At 34.2% G+C, this 19,939-nt stretch overlaps 1 protein-coding gene across 1 annotated transcript in view; it reads left to right on the forward strand.

Moving 5' to 3' along the window:
• Positions 1 to 16,342, forward strand: part of LOC145292798 (MAM and LDL-receptor class A domain-containing protein 2-like) — a 98,263-nt gene extending 81,921 nt beyond the window's left edge. The window contains exons 21-25 of the mRNA XM_080138837.1: positions 1,012 to 1,099; positions 4,263 to 4,421; positions 7,161 to 7,343; positions 11,924 to 12,079; positions 16,311 to 16,342. Coding sequence (XP_079994963.1) covers positions 1,012 to 1,099; positions 4,263 to 4,421; positions 7,161 to 7,343; positions 11,924 to 12,079; positions 16,311 to 16,342 — 618 coding nt within the window. The remainder of the gene's footprint in view (positions 1 to 1,011; positions 1,100 to 4,262; positions 4,422 to 7,160; positions 7,344 to 11,923; positions 12,080 to 16,310) is intronic.
• The last annotated feature ends 3,597 nt before the right edge of the window (positions 16,343 to 19,939 follow it).

Consider the following 19,939-nt stretch of genomic DNA (forward strand, 5'->3'; position numbering starts at 1 on the left):
CGTAGTAAAATATGACTGTATTTACATAAAAAATAAATAAATAATATATATATATTGTCTGTGAGTTTTTTCCAACTTTTAAAACTCTATTTTAAAACATTAAGTTCTTCATTTGCAAATTATCCTTTTAGCAAGTCAATTAAACCATTGCAATACACTGTATTAGTTGGTTTAAAGAATCTACACAAGTCCTAATCTTATTCAAGAGATCATCAATTGTTTACCATGATATATTGTTTCGAGTATTTAAAAACGAAATGATGGTTCTCCAACTGTGTGATCAAACATCATGTCCTTAAAAAAAACAAGGATAAAACCGTGGATTCATAAAGAAATCGAATAAATCTTTACATAGGGAGCTATGAAGATACCAGAAGTTCTTCTAACATTCTAATCACTGTATGTTTCCTTATTAAGTCACTGTATTCATATTAGTTTTGTATGAACTATCTAAATGAACTGCTTTCCATATTTACATATTATGTTTTTTCAGTTTTGTGACTACAAATCATAAAACTTTAAGTTTCAACCCATGCAGCAACCAGAAAATACATGGAAATGTTAAACTTTTTCGTGACTTTCTGATTATTTCACTAACAATTTTTTCCTCTGATGAGAAGAAATAGCATTCTTTGAAACTCTGCGGATTAAGGAGCACATAACTTTGTCGTATTCTGCCAAATAATAAAATTATTTTGTAAAATTCTTCTTTACAATTCTGTTCTTATTATTTATCCTAAGCTCTACTATCCTCAGTGAATGTATTGAGCTTTTTTGTTTGGTTGGGATTAATGACGATATTTATATTTGGTTTTGGATTTGCATTTTCGTAATTAGTAAATTCCTCCTTGTAACCTTGTATATATATATATATGTGTGTGTGTGTATGTGTGTGTATGTGTGTGTATCAGGAGTGAGTAATTATACCTTACAAAGCTCATGGTTATTGTTTATTTAAGCATGGTAGTTATTTAAACGTCTATTTTGATCCAATTTCCGTTCAATTTTCAGGTTGTCCTTTCAGCCGTTGTAGGCCAATCATACGATGGGGATATTGCTGTAGATGACGTCTCAATAATCAACGGTGATTGCATGGTTTGTAAGTATTTAATTTCTATCCATACTATACAACACCGGAAGTAAACTTAATCTCACGATTTATCACGACGAATGTAAAACCCCTAATTTTTTTTTATAAAGGATTAAAACCTTCTGGTAAGACTTACGCACATGTTGCTTACTTATATTGTGGTTTGAATTCGTGTAAGACTACCATAAATGCAATTGTATTTCTAATTCTGTAACGCTTATAAAAACAAAACGCATCTTTATAATCAGATAATGTGGACCTGATTGTCATTTCACGATGACTCCAGTATCACGGTGACCCTATTCAGAAATAATTTGTCTTGGGCTTTGTGTAAGAAGTCTTCAAACGTTTAACAATAGTAACGTATTTCGTACCGAGACGCAGATGAAATGCTCGTTCTTATTTAATAAGTAAGCAGTTATGTATGTTCTTGTTTGAGCTGAAGAAAGCAAAAACGAGATGCCCTTGTTTGTTTAATAATTCTGGAGTTATAAACAAATGTAGACAACGAATGACAATATAAACTTGGTAATGACTTGGAGCATATATTAGTATTTCTAACGCCATTCAGAGAATTAAGTAGATCTAATGTAGCGGCTGGTGCGAATATTGTATATCATTATGTTAGTTTCTTTCCGCCATTCGAACCCTACGTCCTATTTTTATGGTATTTTTTGCGCCTTTACTTATATCAGCCCCAAACACTTTTATTGCTTAGATGTTCAACCGTACTAATTATTCTACTTAATATTTGCTTGACGTAGAACAGTTAATTCGCTTCGTATTTCGAACAAAACTTTACTTGTGCTTTTTAAACAATCATTTTTCTTGGATTAATAGCAATTAATCTTATAATACTGTTTTAATGGCATCCAGTCATCAAAAAATATTTAATTATTACTAGCAGTTTATCCCGGTTTTGCTCGGGTCATATGTACTGTTCATAACTTGCCCTACGTGTGAATACACTTTATGTAAGATTTCGAATGTTTAGACAAAAATTGTCTGAGTAGTTTCGTGGAGACCGGAAAGATAATTTTTTAAACTTTGACCCCAATTTTGACCCATTAATATTTATTATTTTGGTCTCCAATCAAAATAAGAAAGTTATACCTATGTCTACGTTACCTACATCTAAAATTGCAAGTGTTTAAATAAAATATTGGCGGAGAAATTTGGTAGAATCTTCAAAGGTCAACTCTTTCAACTTTGGCAACCAAATTTTCGCACCAAAACTGATTAAAATACTTGCCGCATGACTGACTACCCGTTACGTATAAATCTCAAATATTTAGACCCCAAATTAGCTGAGTAGTTTGCAAGACACCGCAAAGGTCAAATCTTTTGAACTTTGACCCGTTGGCAGCTCAAATTTTCGACTTAAACCGATTAAAGAGCCCGCCCTATCTCTGAATCCCCTTTATGTAACATTTCAAACTCAGAAATTGGCTGAGTAATTTGGTTAAGATCGCAGAGGTGAAATTTCTTTTTTTAAGAACCCAATTTTGACCTCTTAACATTTAGGTTTTTGAGCTCAAATCAAATTATAAAGTTTGATCCATGTCCAGGTAACCTACATTTAAGATTTCAAGTGTTTAGACCCATAATTGGAGGAGGAGTTTGTTAGAGTTTTCAAAGGTCAAATCGTTGAACTTTGACCCATTTACAGCAAAATTTCTGGTCGAAAACCGATTAAAAATATTTTCCCAAATCTCAAAAGTTCTTATGTAAAATCTTGAGTCTTTAAACCGAAAATTGACAGAGTTATTTGTTAGGGAAATGTACACAGACACAGACACAGACACCGACACACACACACACACACACACACACACACACACACACACACACACACACACACACACACACACACACACATTTTCACTTTTATAGATATATAGATTGGCTTACAAGGAGCTTTCACACACTAGTGAAAACAAGTCTCCCACGTTTTCCAGTGCTCTCCACCTCTTCTGATAACATTTGAAAATGAGTTTGCCTTATCACAACAGCCGCCCACCATCGATCCACACCATAGCGAGATTCTTTCTCCTTCTTTTTTACCTCCTTTAGGATTTTAACTTTTTATCATCCTTTCTGTTATTCGGGAAGAAGTCCACGATTAAACAGGGAGTGGTAGATTTGTTCCTTCAGTTGTGCTGTTAATATTTTCCACATATCGGGTAAGCACGTGATCGGCCTGTAATTGATGGGGCAATTTATTTCTCTGTCCTTCTTTATTAGTGTGGCTTTATGTTTTGTCATCCAATCTGGCACGTTTGTTTCCTCTGTACATTTTCTCAGGTTTTGAGCTTGTCGTTCGTGTAATGTTGTGGTTATTATTATTATTATTATTATTATTATTATTATTATTATTATTATCATCATTATTATTATTATTATTATTATTATCATTATTATTATTATTTGTGATTTGTGTTAATGTTACAGTGTTGCGATGTTTTAAAACATTTTTATTCACTAAAGAGCGGGCTTTTACATCAAGGCAAGTAATCATAGTCAACGTGTCAATTAGATGAAAAACACTCAGCATAGGACGTTTGCTGTGCGAAGCAGAACTGACTTCAAGAACAATGTGACGTTGTACCTTATTCCCAAGGAGTTTAACGTCTTATCCAGGTCATCTGAAATTTATATTTAAGAAGGGATATTGTTGTTGGACGGGTCTGTCGGAGGTATGTACCCCGAGGTTGCGCGAGTGCATCAGATCACATTCCATTAAAATAACTGTAAAACAAGCACATGGATGTCCCATTGCGGTGACATTTTCAGAAGCTGAAGTTTAGTTGACAGCGCGGGACATCTGAGATTCGAGACTCTTTTTGGACCGTGTCCAAGAGAGAGAGAGAGAGAGAGAGAGAGAGAGAGAGAGAGAAAGAGAGAAAGGGTGGCTAGTGGTAGATGCATCATCCCAAATGTGGCAACAAGACTCCATGCATAGACGAATGGCGGCTTTGTAAAGATGTGACTAACTGCTAGATCATTGAATAGTATTATTGATTATCGAATCAAATACGAGATTGATCACTAATCAAACAACCAGTATCAAACACAATTTATGATTGTCGAAACAAAGATTACCTACGTGTAAAAAGATCGTAAACCTTTTCCCGTTGCATGATTTTTGTGTCTCATCGTTTTGTATTTGTAGCTGATTCGAATGCGTATTTAATGTGTGACTTTGAGAAGAGGGACGTATGCGGATTCACCGAACGTAACTCCGGCGGTTACAGATGGGAGTGGCACCATGGGAGTACTCGACATTTTGCAACTGGCCCAAATTCCGATCATACTTTCGGTACAACGGCAGGTAATGTATACTTTTTTTTATTTTAGTTTTAGCTCATGTAAGTTTCTTTCTTGAATTTTATAGCCCGTATTAGAAGTTGCGAATAGTTTCATATATCTTTGGTAAAGAACGACTTTTAACCTATTAAAATGGGGAAAAGTTATAGACCGTTTGCTTAGAACGAGTGCTTTACGCTTGATGTTTGAATATGGTTAAAATCCTTCTCATTTTTTGCATTAAATACAAATCGCTGTTAATCATTATTAATCCCTAACTGTACGTCGAATGGATATTCTAATTCCTACTACGTTTCACTATATATCAACAAAGGTTCATGCAAAATTTCAGCTTATCAGCCCAGTAGTTTCTGAGAAAAAGTTGAACAGATAGACAGGAAGACAAAAATAAATATAATACAGAAATATGATGTTCAGTATTGGCTATGAAATAACAAGAACGCTTTACAACAAAAACAAACAGATGTCTAGTTTGAGAATCAAACGCACAATAAAATATTGAAATTTCTCTTGTCTACTTTACTATCTTCTCCATCATAACTTATCTGATCCTTTAAGCAAAACGTTTTATAATTTAATTTTTATGCTTAAATTATATATTGCGATTCTATTTGTAATTTTTACGGTACATTTTTTTTTTAATTATATGCTGCAATTAGAGTTGAAATGTCTACGGTTATTTTATTTTAATTAAATTATATGCTGCGATTCTATTTGTAATTTCTACGGTTAAGTTTTTTGGTTAAATTATTTGTTACAATTATAGTTGTAATTTCTATGATTATTTTGTTTTTGGTTAAATTATATGCTGCGATTCTATTTGTAATTTCTACGGTTAATTTTTTGGTTAAAATATATATTGCAATTTCTATTTGTATTTTCTACGATTAATTTCTTCGGTTAAATTATATGCTGCGATTCTATTTGTAATTTCTAAGGGTTATTTTTTTTTTGTTAAAATATATATTGCAATTCTATTTGTAATTTCTACAATTAATTTCTTCGATTAAATTATTTGCTGAAATTCTTCCCACTTCCCATAGCAGTAGAGCAACGAAACGTGGCACTGTTATTAGTCTTTCCTCACATAGGAATCACCCAGAGTTATGTATTTCTCCCATCGTCTGATGCAGCTCTGGAGACCGTTTTTGTAGAACACCCCAGGTTGGTCCTCCAACCATGACGTGACTTCAGAAATCAAGGCTGCATCATCTGGGAAACGCTTTCCTTTCAAAGCAACATCATAGCTGGGAAAAGGTGAAAGTCAGAAGGTGCAAGATCAGGAGAGTAGGGAGGATGGGGTAGGATTTCATAACCACACGCCTGTGCTTCTGATCTGGCGATATGCGAGTTGTGGACCGGAGCGTTGTACTGCAGGAGGAGAGTACCTTGGCTGATCTTGCACCGGCTCTTGATTTTGATAGCTGCCTTTAATTTCCTCAAAAGTGAAGCATAATAGGATCCTGTAATTGTGGTACCCTTTGCCAGGAAATCTGTCATCACTACTCCGTCCTTGTCCCAAAAGACTGCGAGCATGACCTTGCCAGCGGAGGGCTGCACCCTTGCCTTCTTTAGAGGTGGTGAGTCCAATTGCTTCCACTGCATTGACTGGGCTTTGGTCTCTGGATCATAGTGATGGACCCAGGTTTAATCCTGTGTAATCAATCTTTTGGAAAACTTTGACTCATCTTCTTGGCACATCTCTAAATTGATCCTCAAGCACTGGACGCGTTCTCGCTTCTGGAATGGTACGAGCAACCTGGAAATCCATCTGGCAGACACCTTATGCATATGCAAATGGTCATGAATGATAGTTTCTACAGACCCTGTACTAATCTTGACATCTTGGGCTATTTGGCGAATAGTAATGCGCCGATCTTCCAAAACGGCAGCCTCAACCTGGTGGACATATGCCTCATCGATGGCAGAAGGGGGCGGAGACCAGGTCTGGGACCTGTTTCCACTGACTTCCGGCTATGTTTGAATTCACGATGCCAGCGTTTTACAAAGTCATATGATGGGGCATTATCACCATAAGTTTCTTTCATTTCATCAAAAGTCTCCTGTGGTGTGCGTCCTTTCAAATACAAAAACCGGATCAGTGCTCAACAGTTAACAGGCACCATTTCACACCTGACTAAGTTCAAACACCTGTAAAACAGAAACCATAATTAGTTCAGAGCTGTAATTTGTCACATACCCCGTAGAGATATAAATCATTGCACATGCAAAATTTCAGCTAGGTCAGACAACTGGAAGTGGGCCAGGGACATTACTTATTGCACGCCCCTCGTATCTTCTTCATATAAGATTTTAGATAAACTAGTTTCCAAACCTCATGTATTTGGCAAAAAAATTCGATGCTTTTTCTACGCTAAACGATATGCTAAAATTTTGTGTTAAAATTATATGCTTATATTACATGCTTAATTACATATTGAATTTCATGCTTAAATTCATGATTAAATTCTACAATTGAATTCTATGTATGTTAACAGAATTCAATCGTTTAAATTTTATGCAAAATCATCTTCTTCAATGGTATTTAAAATTATTTAAAATTCTATCTAATAATAATATGCTTTTAATTATTCATGTAAATTCTATACTAAAATTCTATATGCAAATTGAATTCTAAAATTCTACGCTAAAATGTGATGTTTAAATTCTACGCGAAATTTAAATTATATCACTATTAATATGGAACAACGCTATTTCTATGCTACACGTATTTTTTTTTCAGGACATTACATGTACATCAAAGGTTCACGTCGTTACAGTTATTCAAGATTGATGTCCCCGCAAATCATCACAGCATCTGCATCTTGCGTACAATTCTATTACCACATGAAAGGAAACGTTGGAAGAATGATTGTTTATCTGAAAGATACTAAAGGCCGCCTTAGTCGTCAAATTTATCTACAAGGTACGTAAAAGTAAATTATCACAAATGTCTGAAGCACACCCAAGAAGAAAACAGGTAAAATGTGTTGATGTAAGGTTTTAATGATGGTCGAGGGTGGCAGATGATTTGATTGGTTAATCCATAAGCAAGATGGATATGCATGTTTTAACATTTAAATAGTTCAGTCGTTGGTTTTTTGTTGAACAGCATCATTAATTTGTTGTGACAGATGATTAGTGTTGGCATTCGTCTCCCCGATATCTTTCTAGTTAGAATCCAGTCTTAGAAAGACATCGTCTACGTGCGAGAACGACCACGTGAAGGTTGCCAATATAACTAAATGAAGGTGTTTCTGTGGATTGAGCTGGATTCTAACTTGGCACACCCAGGTTGTCGGTCCGTGTCATAAACAACTTATCCAGCGTCACTTTTCAGTTGTTGGTGTCGCCGTGGTGGTGATGCATAGAAACTTTGGGAAGGGGACTTCTGTCTTTACAACAAATCTAAAAGCGTCCCTCGGAGTCTATTCCGGCATTACGCACTCGATCGGAGAAAACGAAGCTGAGCATTATAAACGAATCGACGATGTTGATATTCGTCATATCCATGTTTCATCCATTCAGTCAACTCATCTTCCAATATTGTCACACTCTCGCACATAGCGCCAAACAAAACGCGTAGCAATAACACTAAAACTTGTATCTAAACTAGAACTTGTCGATAATTGTTATTCATAACATTTTTTCCTTGTTCTAATTTTTTTTTTAATAAGCTTGTATTATTTTTATTATTTGGATTCTTCGATATACTGTTTTCTTCAGCAGTATTATTTGCACAACGTTTGGGTTGATGTAAACCCTGAACCTCTTTAAGTGCATCTTACAGAACTCATGAATCTATATGTAGAACTTGAACATCTTTATGTCTAACTCAGAATTTCGAACGGAACCCTTTATCTAATCCACGTGAGAAGCATACTCTCTTTCCGTTAGCCAAAACTAAGTAGAAGCGCAGTCAATAACGTACCTGGTGAAATTCAGTTGTAAAAATTACATTACTGGAGAATGAAATTTCAGTACTAAGTGCGAGTTATCAAAAAATATGATTGTGAATTACTTTAAATTTCTACCCAGTCATGGCTGACGAAACGATAGCATGATACTCCCGTGAATAAGAAAACGGCCCCGTTCGAAATTCCGTACAGATTCACGAGTTAGACAGAAAGATTCTCGAGTTCGACAAGATACCGCTGAGGAATGTCGAAGATTACATCGATCAAAACTTTGTGCAAATAAAGCTCAGGATGAGAATAGTAGTCCGAAGAATCCAAATACGAATTTTGTCATTGTTATGATATACGCGCGGTTAATCAAAAATCAATTTAGCATTAAGAAGCGTGAGGTTCTCTGCTACGAAGGACGTGCAATAAGTAATGCCGCTGACCCACTTCCCATAGCAGCAGAGCAACGAAACTTGGCACAGTTATTAGTTTTTCTCTACATAGGAACAAACCAGAGTTATGCATTTCTCCCATCGTTTTATGCAACTCTGGAGACCGTTTTTGTAGAACATCTTAGGTTGGTCCTCCAACCACGATGTGACTTCAGAAATAAAGGCTGCATCATCTGGGAAATGCTTTCCTTTCAAAAACAACTTAATAGCTAGGAAGAGGTGAAAGTCAGAGGGTGCAAGATCAGGAGTGTAGGGAGGATGGGGTAGGATTTCATAACCACACGCCTGTGCTTCTGATCTGGCGACATGCGAGTTGTGGACCGGAGCGTTGTCCTGCAGGAGGAGGGTACCTTTGCTGATCTTGCCCTGCCTCTTGATTTTGATAGCTGCCTTTAATTTCCTCAAAAGTGAAGAATAATAGGCTCCTGTAATTGACTTATATTATTAGTGTAATTTGACTCATCTTCTTGGCACATCTTCAAATTCATTCTCGAGCACTCGATGCGTTCTCGCTTCTGGAGTGTTGAAAGCAAGCTGGAAATCCATCTGGCAAACACCTTATGCATATGCAAATGGTCATGGATGATAGTTTCTACAGACCCTGTACTAATCTTGACATCTTGGGCTATTTGGCAAATAGTAATGCGCCGATCTTCCAAAATGGCAGCTTCAACTTGACGGACAGATGCCACATCAATGGCAGAAGGGGGAGGGCAACCAGGTCTTGGACCTGTTTCCACAGACTTCCGGCCATGTTTTAATTCACGATGCCAGCGTTTTACAAGGTCATATGATGGGTCATTATCACCATAAGTTTTTTTCCTTTCATCAAAAGTCTCCTGTGGCGTGCGTCCTTTCAAATACAAAAACCGAATCAGTGCTCAGCATTCAACAGGCTCCATTTCACACTTGACTCAGTTCCAACACCTATAAAACAGAAACCACAATTAGTTCACAGCTGTAATTTGTCACATAACCCGTAGAGATAGAAATCATTGGACATTAAAAATTTCAGCTGGATCAGACAACTAAGGCGCATTACTTATTGCACGCCACTCATATTAATCCATTCCGTAGTCTCAGTCGAAATTATTGGTTAAATTTTATCCTGTTATAATAATAATAATAATAATAATAATAATAATAATAATTATTATTATTATTATTATTATTATTATTATTATTATTATTATTATTTTATTGTTACTATTGTTGCTCCTATTATTATTATTGTTATTATTATTATTATTATTTTTATTACTATTATTACTATTATTGTTAATATTATTATTATTATTATTATTATTGCTGTTACTATTATTAATGTTACTATTATTATTTCTGTTATTATTATTATTATTACTATTATCATCATTGTAATTATTATTGTTGTTATTTTTGTTCTTTTAGTTATTGCTAATCTTGCTTATTTGCTAATTTCCCATATTGTACCTATACTTTTGTTTAATGTAATTTGTTTTCTGTAATTTGATATTTTATTATTGTAAGCTTTACTGATCAATGATAAATTCTCGTACAAAATCTAAAACACCTTTAATTGTTTTTTATTTATATTTTTGCTCGACGAAGGGAATAATAATGGACACGATTTGAGAATATTTTAGTTAATTCGGTTATGAACATATGTACGCCAAAGTGAACCAAATTCTTTTGTTTCTTCTCTTTTTATTATTATTGAATATGATATCTTGATACTTATACTTCCATTTAGTGCTACACCTATTATGTTCTGAAGCTGCCTTATAGAGGTTACGTAGGTTAATATATTTTCGTTAACAGGTACATTCCTAAACCGGAATTTTAGGGTTAGAAAGTCAAAGACTGATTAATTGGATGTTTCAATGGGCTAACCCTAACCCTAGCCCTAACTCTAACCTTAAATAGGAAAATACTATGAAAATACACAAGAACACACACACATTATATATATATATATATATATATATATATATATATAAAATAAAAATTACAACTAAATTTACCAAAATGATCCAAGATGGTAAAATTAAAGTATATTATAAATATTAAAGAATTGATATTTATCAGATTATCTCAGCCAGATGTAAAAGCTCGATAAAACCAAATAGGAAATAAAGCTTTAATATGAGCAAACAGTAAATAAAATATGCTAAAAAACACTTTGAAATGAGTTTAAAAAATATTTAATCTGAAAAGGAAACACTATCCATTTATCTAGTGTTTCCTTTTCAGATTAAATATGTTTTTAACTCATTTCAAAGTGTTTTTTAACATATTTTATTAACTGTTTGCTCATATATATATATATATATATATATATATATATATATATATATATATATATATAGCCATTTTCCGACAATGACAAAAGAGTTACTTTGGCAGCCAGTGCCCACAAGTAACCGCTTTAATATAGACAGTGGCAGCCATTTCCCGGTATTGCCATCAGGTGACAGTTATCACATAAAAATATCACTATTCTACAGTTACAGCTGATAACAGTCATAACCGTCACTAGATTACAGTGCCTTACTATGGCTTACAGTAGTCACAACTAGACCACAGGACCCGACTATTGAATACAGACATTTTTCCTTTCGGAGCAATCCAATGGGCGCCGTGCCCACCAATGAACAACTGTTGCAGATGCAACATGTGATCACCAAACGCCTCAAAACAACACTACACACCAGTGACAAAAAGTGCTCGCCACTAGTTTCCACTGACAGGCAATTTAATTTTGGAGTAACCGATTTAAGGCCGATCCATCACCTGACGGCCAGTGAACGACATTGGAAGACATATACCGGCAGTGGCAGTTGTAAAGGTAAGTAACCACCTTAAAGCAACATTAACCACCAACAATGACAAATAGTGGATTTCGCTACCTGCTACTACCAGACGATGGACGACTATAGAAGCAAGATATTTCAATTTGTTCACTGTAGCCAATGTTCGCAATTTTCTTGAGCCGGGAATAGCCGTTTGACCATACTCAGGAATTTAGGTGACTAACATAGGATAAAAATTTTTTTGCTTTCGAGGAGGGTACTCCACTGTAACTTTTCTAACTTTTCACCAAACAACGCCTGTTCACGGGGCCTGCTAGTTTAACATACTATACAAGCTTATCATTTCTATCTTACAAGGACATCAAAGTAAAGAGTGGCAACTGTCATCATTTGAAGTACCAGCGAACGTCAGCAAATATAACGTCTTTTTCGATGTAATCGTGGGGCCGAGAGGACCTGGAGATATAGCTATTGATGACTTCAGTGTACTAAAAGGAACATGCAGTGACCAAGGTAAGTGACTAATGCTTATATATATATATATATATATATATATATATATATATATATATATATATATATATGTCCGGTAGGAAGAAATCCAGAAATTGAAAATAATTGAATTTGAAATATGTAAATATGGATTAAATTTACTTCCACACCTCTTTAAGGTATATACTTATTACAAAAATAACTGGGACTACTTAATGACCCGTGTTGAGTACTAATATATATATATATATATATATATATATATATATATATATATGTATGTATATATATATATATATTTTTTTTTTTTAAAAATAATAGGCGGAAGTTTCTCGAGAGCTCTTTCGGCTATCATCTCGTCAGGAGAAAATCGATAACAACCTAAAGAATATTGTGTCGAAAAATAAAGAGTTCTAATGGGGAACTTATTAAATGTGCCAAAAGTACGGGGACACTAAAAAATAAATTTATTTACGTTTAAAAACGATTAAGATATTGGCACAACGAGGGGGAAAAAAAAAGAGAAACAATGCGTTTTATGTTTCTTTTTACCGGCACAAAGAAGGTTGACGCACCGCAATAGAGACGGCCTCCAAAATCTTTAAATGGTTTTTGGAGTCCGCTCTATGTAGCACCTCGAACCAATCTATTTTATATCTATCGGCACAGCACGGGTTGTCAACCAAATGCTAGCCAATAGCAGAGTCCAAGGCTGCAGATGGAGGGAGACCACCAGACCCCATCCTCCCTTGTCTGATCTATATATATCGTGTGTGTGCGCGCGCGCGCACACACACACACACACATATATATGCATATATATTTATTTATTTATTTAAAGGTTATGAAGGGTTTCTGCTTTTTATCTCTTCTTCTCTATATAAATAAAATGAACTTATTTTTCCCCATCTGACTTTGACCTTAATAGGATTAAGAATCTGGACATTTTATGCAGATGTACTGCATCACGATATCTGAGGTGTGTTATAGGCATATTAGCTATCCACTAACTCGCAGATCAGAGCTTCCTATAATATATCTAGTGAGAGTTCACTGCCAAAACCGGTTACGATCAATGGAAGTAGTAAAGTCATCTCTCTCTAAAAAATTCATACTTCCACCACCACCACTCATTTACACCGTCCGTGTCCATTCACAGGTGACAAATAAGGACGAACGCCTGTTTATGTTTTCATAAAAAAAAAAAACTGGACTGCAATTTAGATGAAACGCATCACGCTAACTTTTACGTTGGTTAAAAATAAAAACAAACACAAACCACAAAAACTTTACATTTTTTACAGTGCATTATAAATTATGATACTTCAATTCCGTTTTATTTTGCATTCTTCGGCAATTCCCACATCATTTTCTCTGATTTTTTTTGGGGGGGGGGAAGTCCATGTATATTCCCTCTCCCCTTCTCAAATTTATTTCTTCTCTCTTTCCGTGTTTCCTATTTTCTTCGGTAAGTTCAATATCGTTACTTTTCACTTTTTATTTATTTATTTATTATTTATTTCTTCATTCATTGTTTAAAAAAAAACTTTTCTCTGATTCTCTTTCTACGAATATTATATTTTGTTTATTTATTTCTTCTCTCTTTCCTTCGTTCATCTTCCTTCGGCAAGTTTCACATCGAAAGGAGACACATAAGGACGAACACTGGTTTATGTTTTCATACGAACTGGACTACAATTTAGGTGAAACGCACCACGCTAAATTTTACGTTGGTTAAAAATAAAAAAACAAAACAAACACAAACCAAAACACTTTACATTTTATTACAGTGCATTATAAATTATGATGCTTCAATTCCGTTTTATTTCGCATTCTTCGGCAATTACCACATTGTTTTCTTTGCTTGGGGGAGGGGATCCATGTATCTTCCCTCTGTTTTTCGTTTTGCCGATCTTTCCCTTTCTCAAATTTATTTCTTCTCTCTTTACGTGTTTCCTCTTTCTTTCGGCAAGTTCACCATCGTTTTTTTTTAATTTTAATTTTTATTTTTTTATAAACTTTCCTCTCTTTCTGGTTCTACGGACTTTACATTTTATTTTATTATTTCTTCTCTCATTACGTTTTCTTCTTCCTTCGGCAAGTTCTCGTTTTTTATAAAAACATATTATACATCATTTCCTTTACATTTCGCTTTGTGCAATGTCTTTCTCCCGATTTTCATCGGTTATTTATTTTATTTTTTTTTCAAGTTTTCCCTTAGAGGCGACACTAGGAACCCATGTTTTTCATTCTTCTTCCTTTTTTTTCCTTCTTTGTTTGGGTTGGAATCATCCATCTCACGTTCGTATATAACAACATATTTGCTGGGTAGATTTCGGGGTGCTAAAACAGCGGAGATGGCGATTCTTCCATTACACCAACTCGAGCAGCAGCAACGTGTGCCAGGGCGCAGCTATTATTAATATTTTATTTTTTATATTTCCAGCAGTTCTTCGCTATTTTTCACACAAAAAATAGTGTGCAAGAGCGGAGGACCGCTTAGAATATAAAAATTATAATATTAAATATAAAATAATAACATTTCATGCTTCGAAATGCCCACTCGCTAGTCTAGCCTTACTGATAAGTTGTGATACAACGAGACAGTACCGTGTGTGGATGACTACACACACACACACACACACATATATATATATATATATATAATTAAATATTTAAATATTTATTTATTTAAATATTTAAATGATAAATTAATTACAAATAATATGTCTCCAAAATCTGGGAGCGACTAGAATATAAACAAAGGGCAGATAACCTCTCCTTTTAAAGCACTCAGGGAGTGTAAACCCCCACCGCAGTATCGCTTATAAAACAATAAACGAATAAACAATCTTTATATATTATATTATATAGTTTTAAAGTACTTCTTTTTTTTACGCACATCTTATCGTTCTTTTAATAATATTATTGGAATTTTTCCCCCTTTTCCTTGTACCTATTTGTTAATTGTTCCACGGATTTCTACATTTTGGATTATTTTGGACCATCTTAGAACGACACGATTCCCTTGGATTTTACTTGTTCGAATAGAAATTTAATTAACTTTCTTGGATTTGCAGTTTTGGATTTTACCCTCATTGAATACTTTACCCTTCACCAGACTATCCATTCACGTGAAATCACTTTTTTCTTCATCCTGTTCCTTCTGCTTCACTTTTTGTTATCATGTAAGATCTTTGACTTACTTGTAGTTTCATCAAATACTTTTGCAAAAAAAAAAAAAAAATCCGATCCCGCATTTTGCTAAAGCCTACCCTCTGATGAGAAGGAAAGCATTTCTTCGAAACTCCACGAATTAAGGACTATCCACTTATTTAGTATTTCCTTTTCAAATTAAATGTGTTTATAACTCATTTTCAAAGTGTTTTTTAACATATATATTCTTTGTGCCTACTTAACCTCCCCCTTAAGAAGCTAAGATTGTGTCACACCTAAAATTTATGATCCTCACCCTCCACCCATTTTAATAATGACAGCGAATTTAACACTTTATAGAAAAATCTGTTTCGTTCTGTTTAGACAATTTCCGGTCGGAGTTATAGGAGCTTTTACGGACTGATTTTTTCCGGTTAGCCTGATATTAACTTCTTTAAAATTTCATTTGAAATGCCTTTTTCTAATTTTCGCTCCTTTTATTGCTCGTTCCCATTTGACTACGGGTTTCGAGAACGCCATAAGTAACCGAAGATATATTTAACTTTAAAAGACAATACTATTATCCATTGTTCAGTAACTAGATTAAATATTGATTTAGATCAATAACTTTACAGGAATACTTAGTATGTTAATTCACTTTTTATTATTAAATTATTATATTTCTATTAGTATAGGCACAGCCAATACGGAAGGAGAATGTAAGTATTTTTTTGACGGGGCCTCTCTTTAAAAATCTACCAAAAATCAAGTAGTTATCCAATCAATACTAAATTTTCACCGATTATGTAGTAAACAACAATCTTAATAATGGTGTAATCTTTTTATAATATATATATATATATATATATATATATATATATATTCTTTGCTCCTACTTAACCCCTTATGCATGTGTGAGTACAGATATGTTTAAAATAATCAGCTGAAACTGAAAAAATATATTGTATTGTGAGTATCGTGAGGAGTGTAAATAAAACAAATAAACAACACAAAACAACTGCGCACTATCAGATTTTAAGGTTGAAAATCGGAATTTTGAATGCATTTAACTATTTTCTTTTTTTCTTTTTTGAAGTATGTAATTCGTTGAATAGGGAAATAAATTAAATATGATTATCTTTCAGATTAGCAATATATATATATATATATATATATATATATATATATATATATATATATATATATATGTGTGTGTATTATTTTTACGAAAAGCATTACTTTTAAATCCTAATCTATTATTGTTAATTTTATTATATTATATTCAGAAACCTCTTATCTGTTACAAAATACTATGACTAATGCTATGAAGGTATCATAGGGTTATTTATCCTTACCTTGCAAAATTTACCCAAAAATAAATTTCTTATCCATAGGGAGGTTGGGGGGGTGTTTACTCCGAAAAAAAAATAATACCACTAAAAAGCAACTCTTTGCAGGTAAGTCTTCAGTGGGACAACCAGGCCACATTGATCAATTCTTTTATATGTATTTTAAACGATATATATTGCTCCTATTTTTTTAAAACCCACCTATGGAGTAAATTAATCGAGACAAATTACCAAACTGATGCTGAAATACCCATCACCTAATTTCAGATAAGATAAGTTAATTTTAATAACTAATAGGATCTAAATGAATTCTGAAATTCAACAAATACCGATAAATCTATTTTACCTCTAATTATTTTTCTTAATATAATTAATCTATCTATACTCCCTACATTATTATTAGTCAAGGATTAATTATGACCTATAATTTTAGTTATATTCAGCCACTGTTGAATGACTTGTGATTTGTTTAATTATGTTCAATATTCTCATTATTCAAGAAATATACCGTTTATTCCAGCGCTGTGCAATTTCGAAAAGGGCATGTGTATTTGGGAAAATTCCAACGATGGTGACTTCGACTGGATAATAAAAGAAGCCGGGAGAAGACCCGATAAAATGTCTCCCGGAAAAGACCACACAATAAATGGATATAAACCAGGTAAAAACAAAACTTCATTTCTAAATTTCCAAAAATCAAATTGTCATGTAATATAATTTTATTTTTCATTATAGGAATTATTCCTTTCAACGGCAACGTTTAAATGAACTAGAAATCCAAGCAAAATACATAGTAACATCATGAGACTTGTTACACAAAAGGCCCGGTCTAAGCCTCGTAGACATGCTAGAATATATATATATATATATATATATATATATATATATATATATATATATATGTATGTATGTATAAATGCATCTATGTATTTATATGGATAAAAATGTGGCACGCGTCTGCGAATGGAATGTGGAGAATATTACAGCTAAATCCAAATTGTTTTAATATTTCTCACGAATGTAAACAAAATGTGTTATTGTTTGAGAAAGAATGTAGCAATTAAAGAAATATGGTTATGCTGATGTTTTTAAAAGTTGGCAGAAAATGTGACACAAAAAGATTGGCAGATTGAGATTTGATTGTCAACCAAGCGGACGCAACGATATCCTACTCTTTGTCGCTCTCCCACTCTTCTCTCTCTCTCTCTCTCTCTCTCTCTCTCTCTCCGCCATAACAGAGAAACAACGAGGAATAAAAACGGACTGTTGCTTATATCAAATGTGTTGTTGTATATTTGAATCTTAGAAGAAAGGTTCATAGTATAACAGATTTACTGATAAGAGCTGCTAGGACTTTCTATACTGCCTTGAAAGGGTTCAAAACCGACATCGAAATCTAGTGAGCGAAACCCATTTCTTCACCATACGTTCACTTTCTTACAAACAAGGTCGATAGCCATTAGTCGCGTGCTCTCATGTAATGAATGAATGCGTGAATATAGGATTGACATGAAATTCTTAAAGATAAACCAAAATGCGCTGAAATGACTTAATTAAATAAAAAGTAAATGACTTAGAATGACTTTAATGAACTAAAGGATGAATTGAATGACTTTAAGAATGACTTGAATGCTTAAAGAATAACTGGAATCCTTCAAAAACAACTTGAATGATCTGGAGAATGACTTGAATGGCTTTGAGACTGACTGGTTGTAAAGTAGGTGATTATTGTACATTAAATTAATACAGAAAAGTGATCCTCCACTTTATATCACAAAAAGTACAGCGTGTAGTCAGATACTGCACTTTGATCTTGGCCAAAAGGCCAAGAAAAGCTGTATTTATTTGCTCCCCCACCGAGCAAATTAGGCACAAGGCCGATTTTTAATGTGAGGAGTGAAGGGGAAATGGGGACCAACTCCCCGGGGAGTAGGGGAGCTGGATAGTGACAATTGGTATGAAGTGTTGCCCCTACATTGACCAAGGTCTTATATGTGGGGTTGGTATTTATTTGCTCCCCCACCGAGCAAATTAGGCGCAAGGCCGATTTTTAATGTGAGGAGTGAAGGGGAAATGGGGACCAGCTCCCCGGGGAGTAGAGGAGCTGGATAGTGACAATTGGTATAAGGGTTGCCCCTACATTGACCAAGGTCTTATATGTGTGGCTACCCCTACATATGGTCTGCCGGAACAGATACTACACTTGATCTTGTCCAAAAGGCACAGAAAAGCTTAAAAAGCTAAACATAATTTATTAACAACAGACCTTTGATCTTAACCAAAAAGGCCAAGCACAAAAGTGTTACGGACAGACCGACAGACCGACCGACCGGCGACAGACGACCGACCGACGGACCGATAGACCGACGGAGCGGCTTATAGAGTTGCTTGCACGCGACTAAAAAGACGTAGCGAGTCTATTTTTCTGTAGTTATTGTCCTGGTAGCTGCTCAAATGAGTTTCTATCCGTAGGACATTTGCAACAGATACCAACCGTTAACAGTTTCCATTATTATCTACTTGTATCTTAAACTAATCGCAAATTCCATGTGCAAAGTTTCTTTCCTAAAATTGCCTGTCTTTGGAACACAATGCTGCGGAGCTGCATTCTAGCTTATTACAACATGGACGCTTTCTAGTTTTACGTGAACAAGTTTCTTTTGAGCTGTCATCTTAAACAAACAAACAAACACAACTACAATTCCACTATTATCAATGATCACAGTGTAAAAAAGGGGCGAGATAAAGCTACGTTACAGATAATATCTAGACCCTATTTTTTAAACGCATGGATTTTATATATTGTTAGTTGCGAAAAATAATACATTTATTGAATGCATTATATAATTTAGAAGAAACATAATTTTTCAATTAGATGGAATCATAGCAATTTTAAATTAGTACAAGTTTGACAAAAGAAAACATAAATTTTTAATAATTCACGAACGAAATTAAAATACAGTTATGAATACAATATATTTGTATGCTTTGTTTTTTGTAAATAGATTTGAGAATTGCCGAAGCGAAAAAATATTTTAATATTTTTCCTATGATTTTCCTCTATCGCTTGCGGAGGTGATCGTCATCAATTGTTCTCTGTGTTAAGAGGTGGCTTGTTAGACTGATCCAAGCTATGAAGTACTCCCTGAATGTTGACTACATGTGCAATTATTCTGTAGCAGATGTCCTGACTTGTCTTTCTTTTCTAACGCCACGTATCCTTTTGCGTTCTCCATTGCATACGGATTCAGAAATTGTAGCCCATTTGTGAGTTATGGCACGCCAGTAACATCTCTCATGGGTGAGTTTTTTTCCATGTTAGAATACAAACTGAGGGAGACCTTTTAATTGGCCTTGAACCGTTTCTGCTGTCCTC

This window comes from Euprymna scolopes, chromosome 14, assembly GCF_053919585.1.
Source record: "Euprymna scolopes isolate OS-2025 chromosome 14, ASM5391958v1, whole genome shotgun sequence".
Taxonomy (NCBI): domain Eukaryota; kingdom Metazoa; phylum Mollusca; class Cephalopoda; order Sepiida; family Sepiolidae; genus Euprymna; species Euprymna scolopes.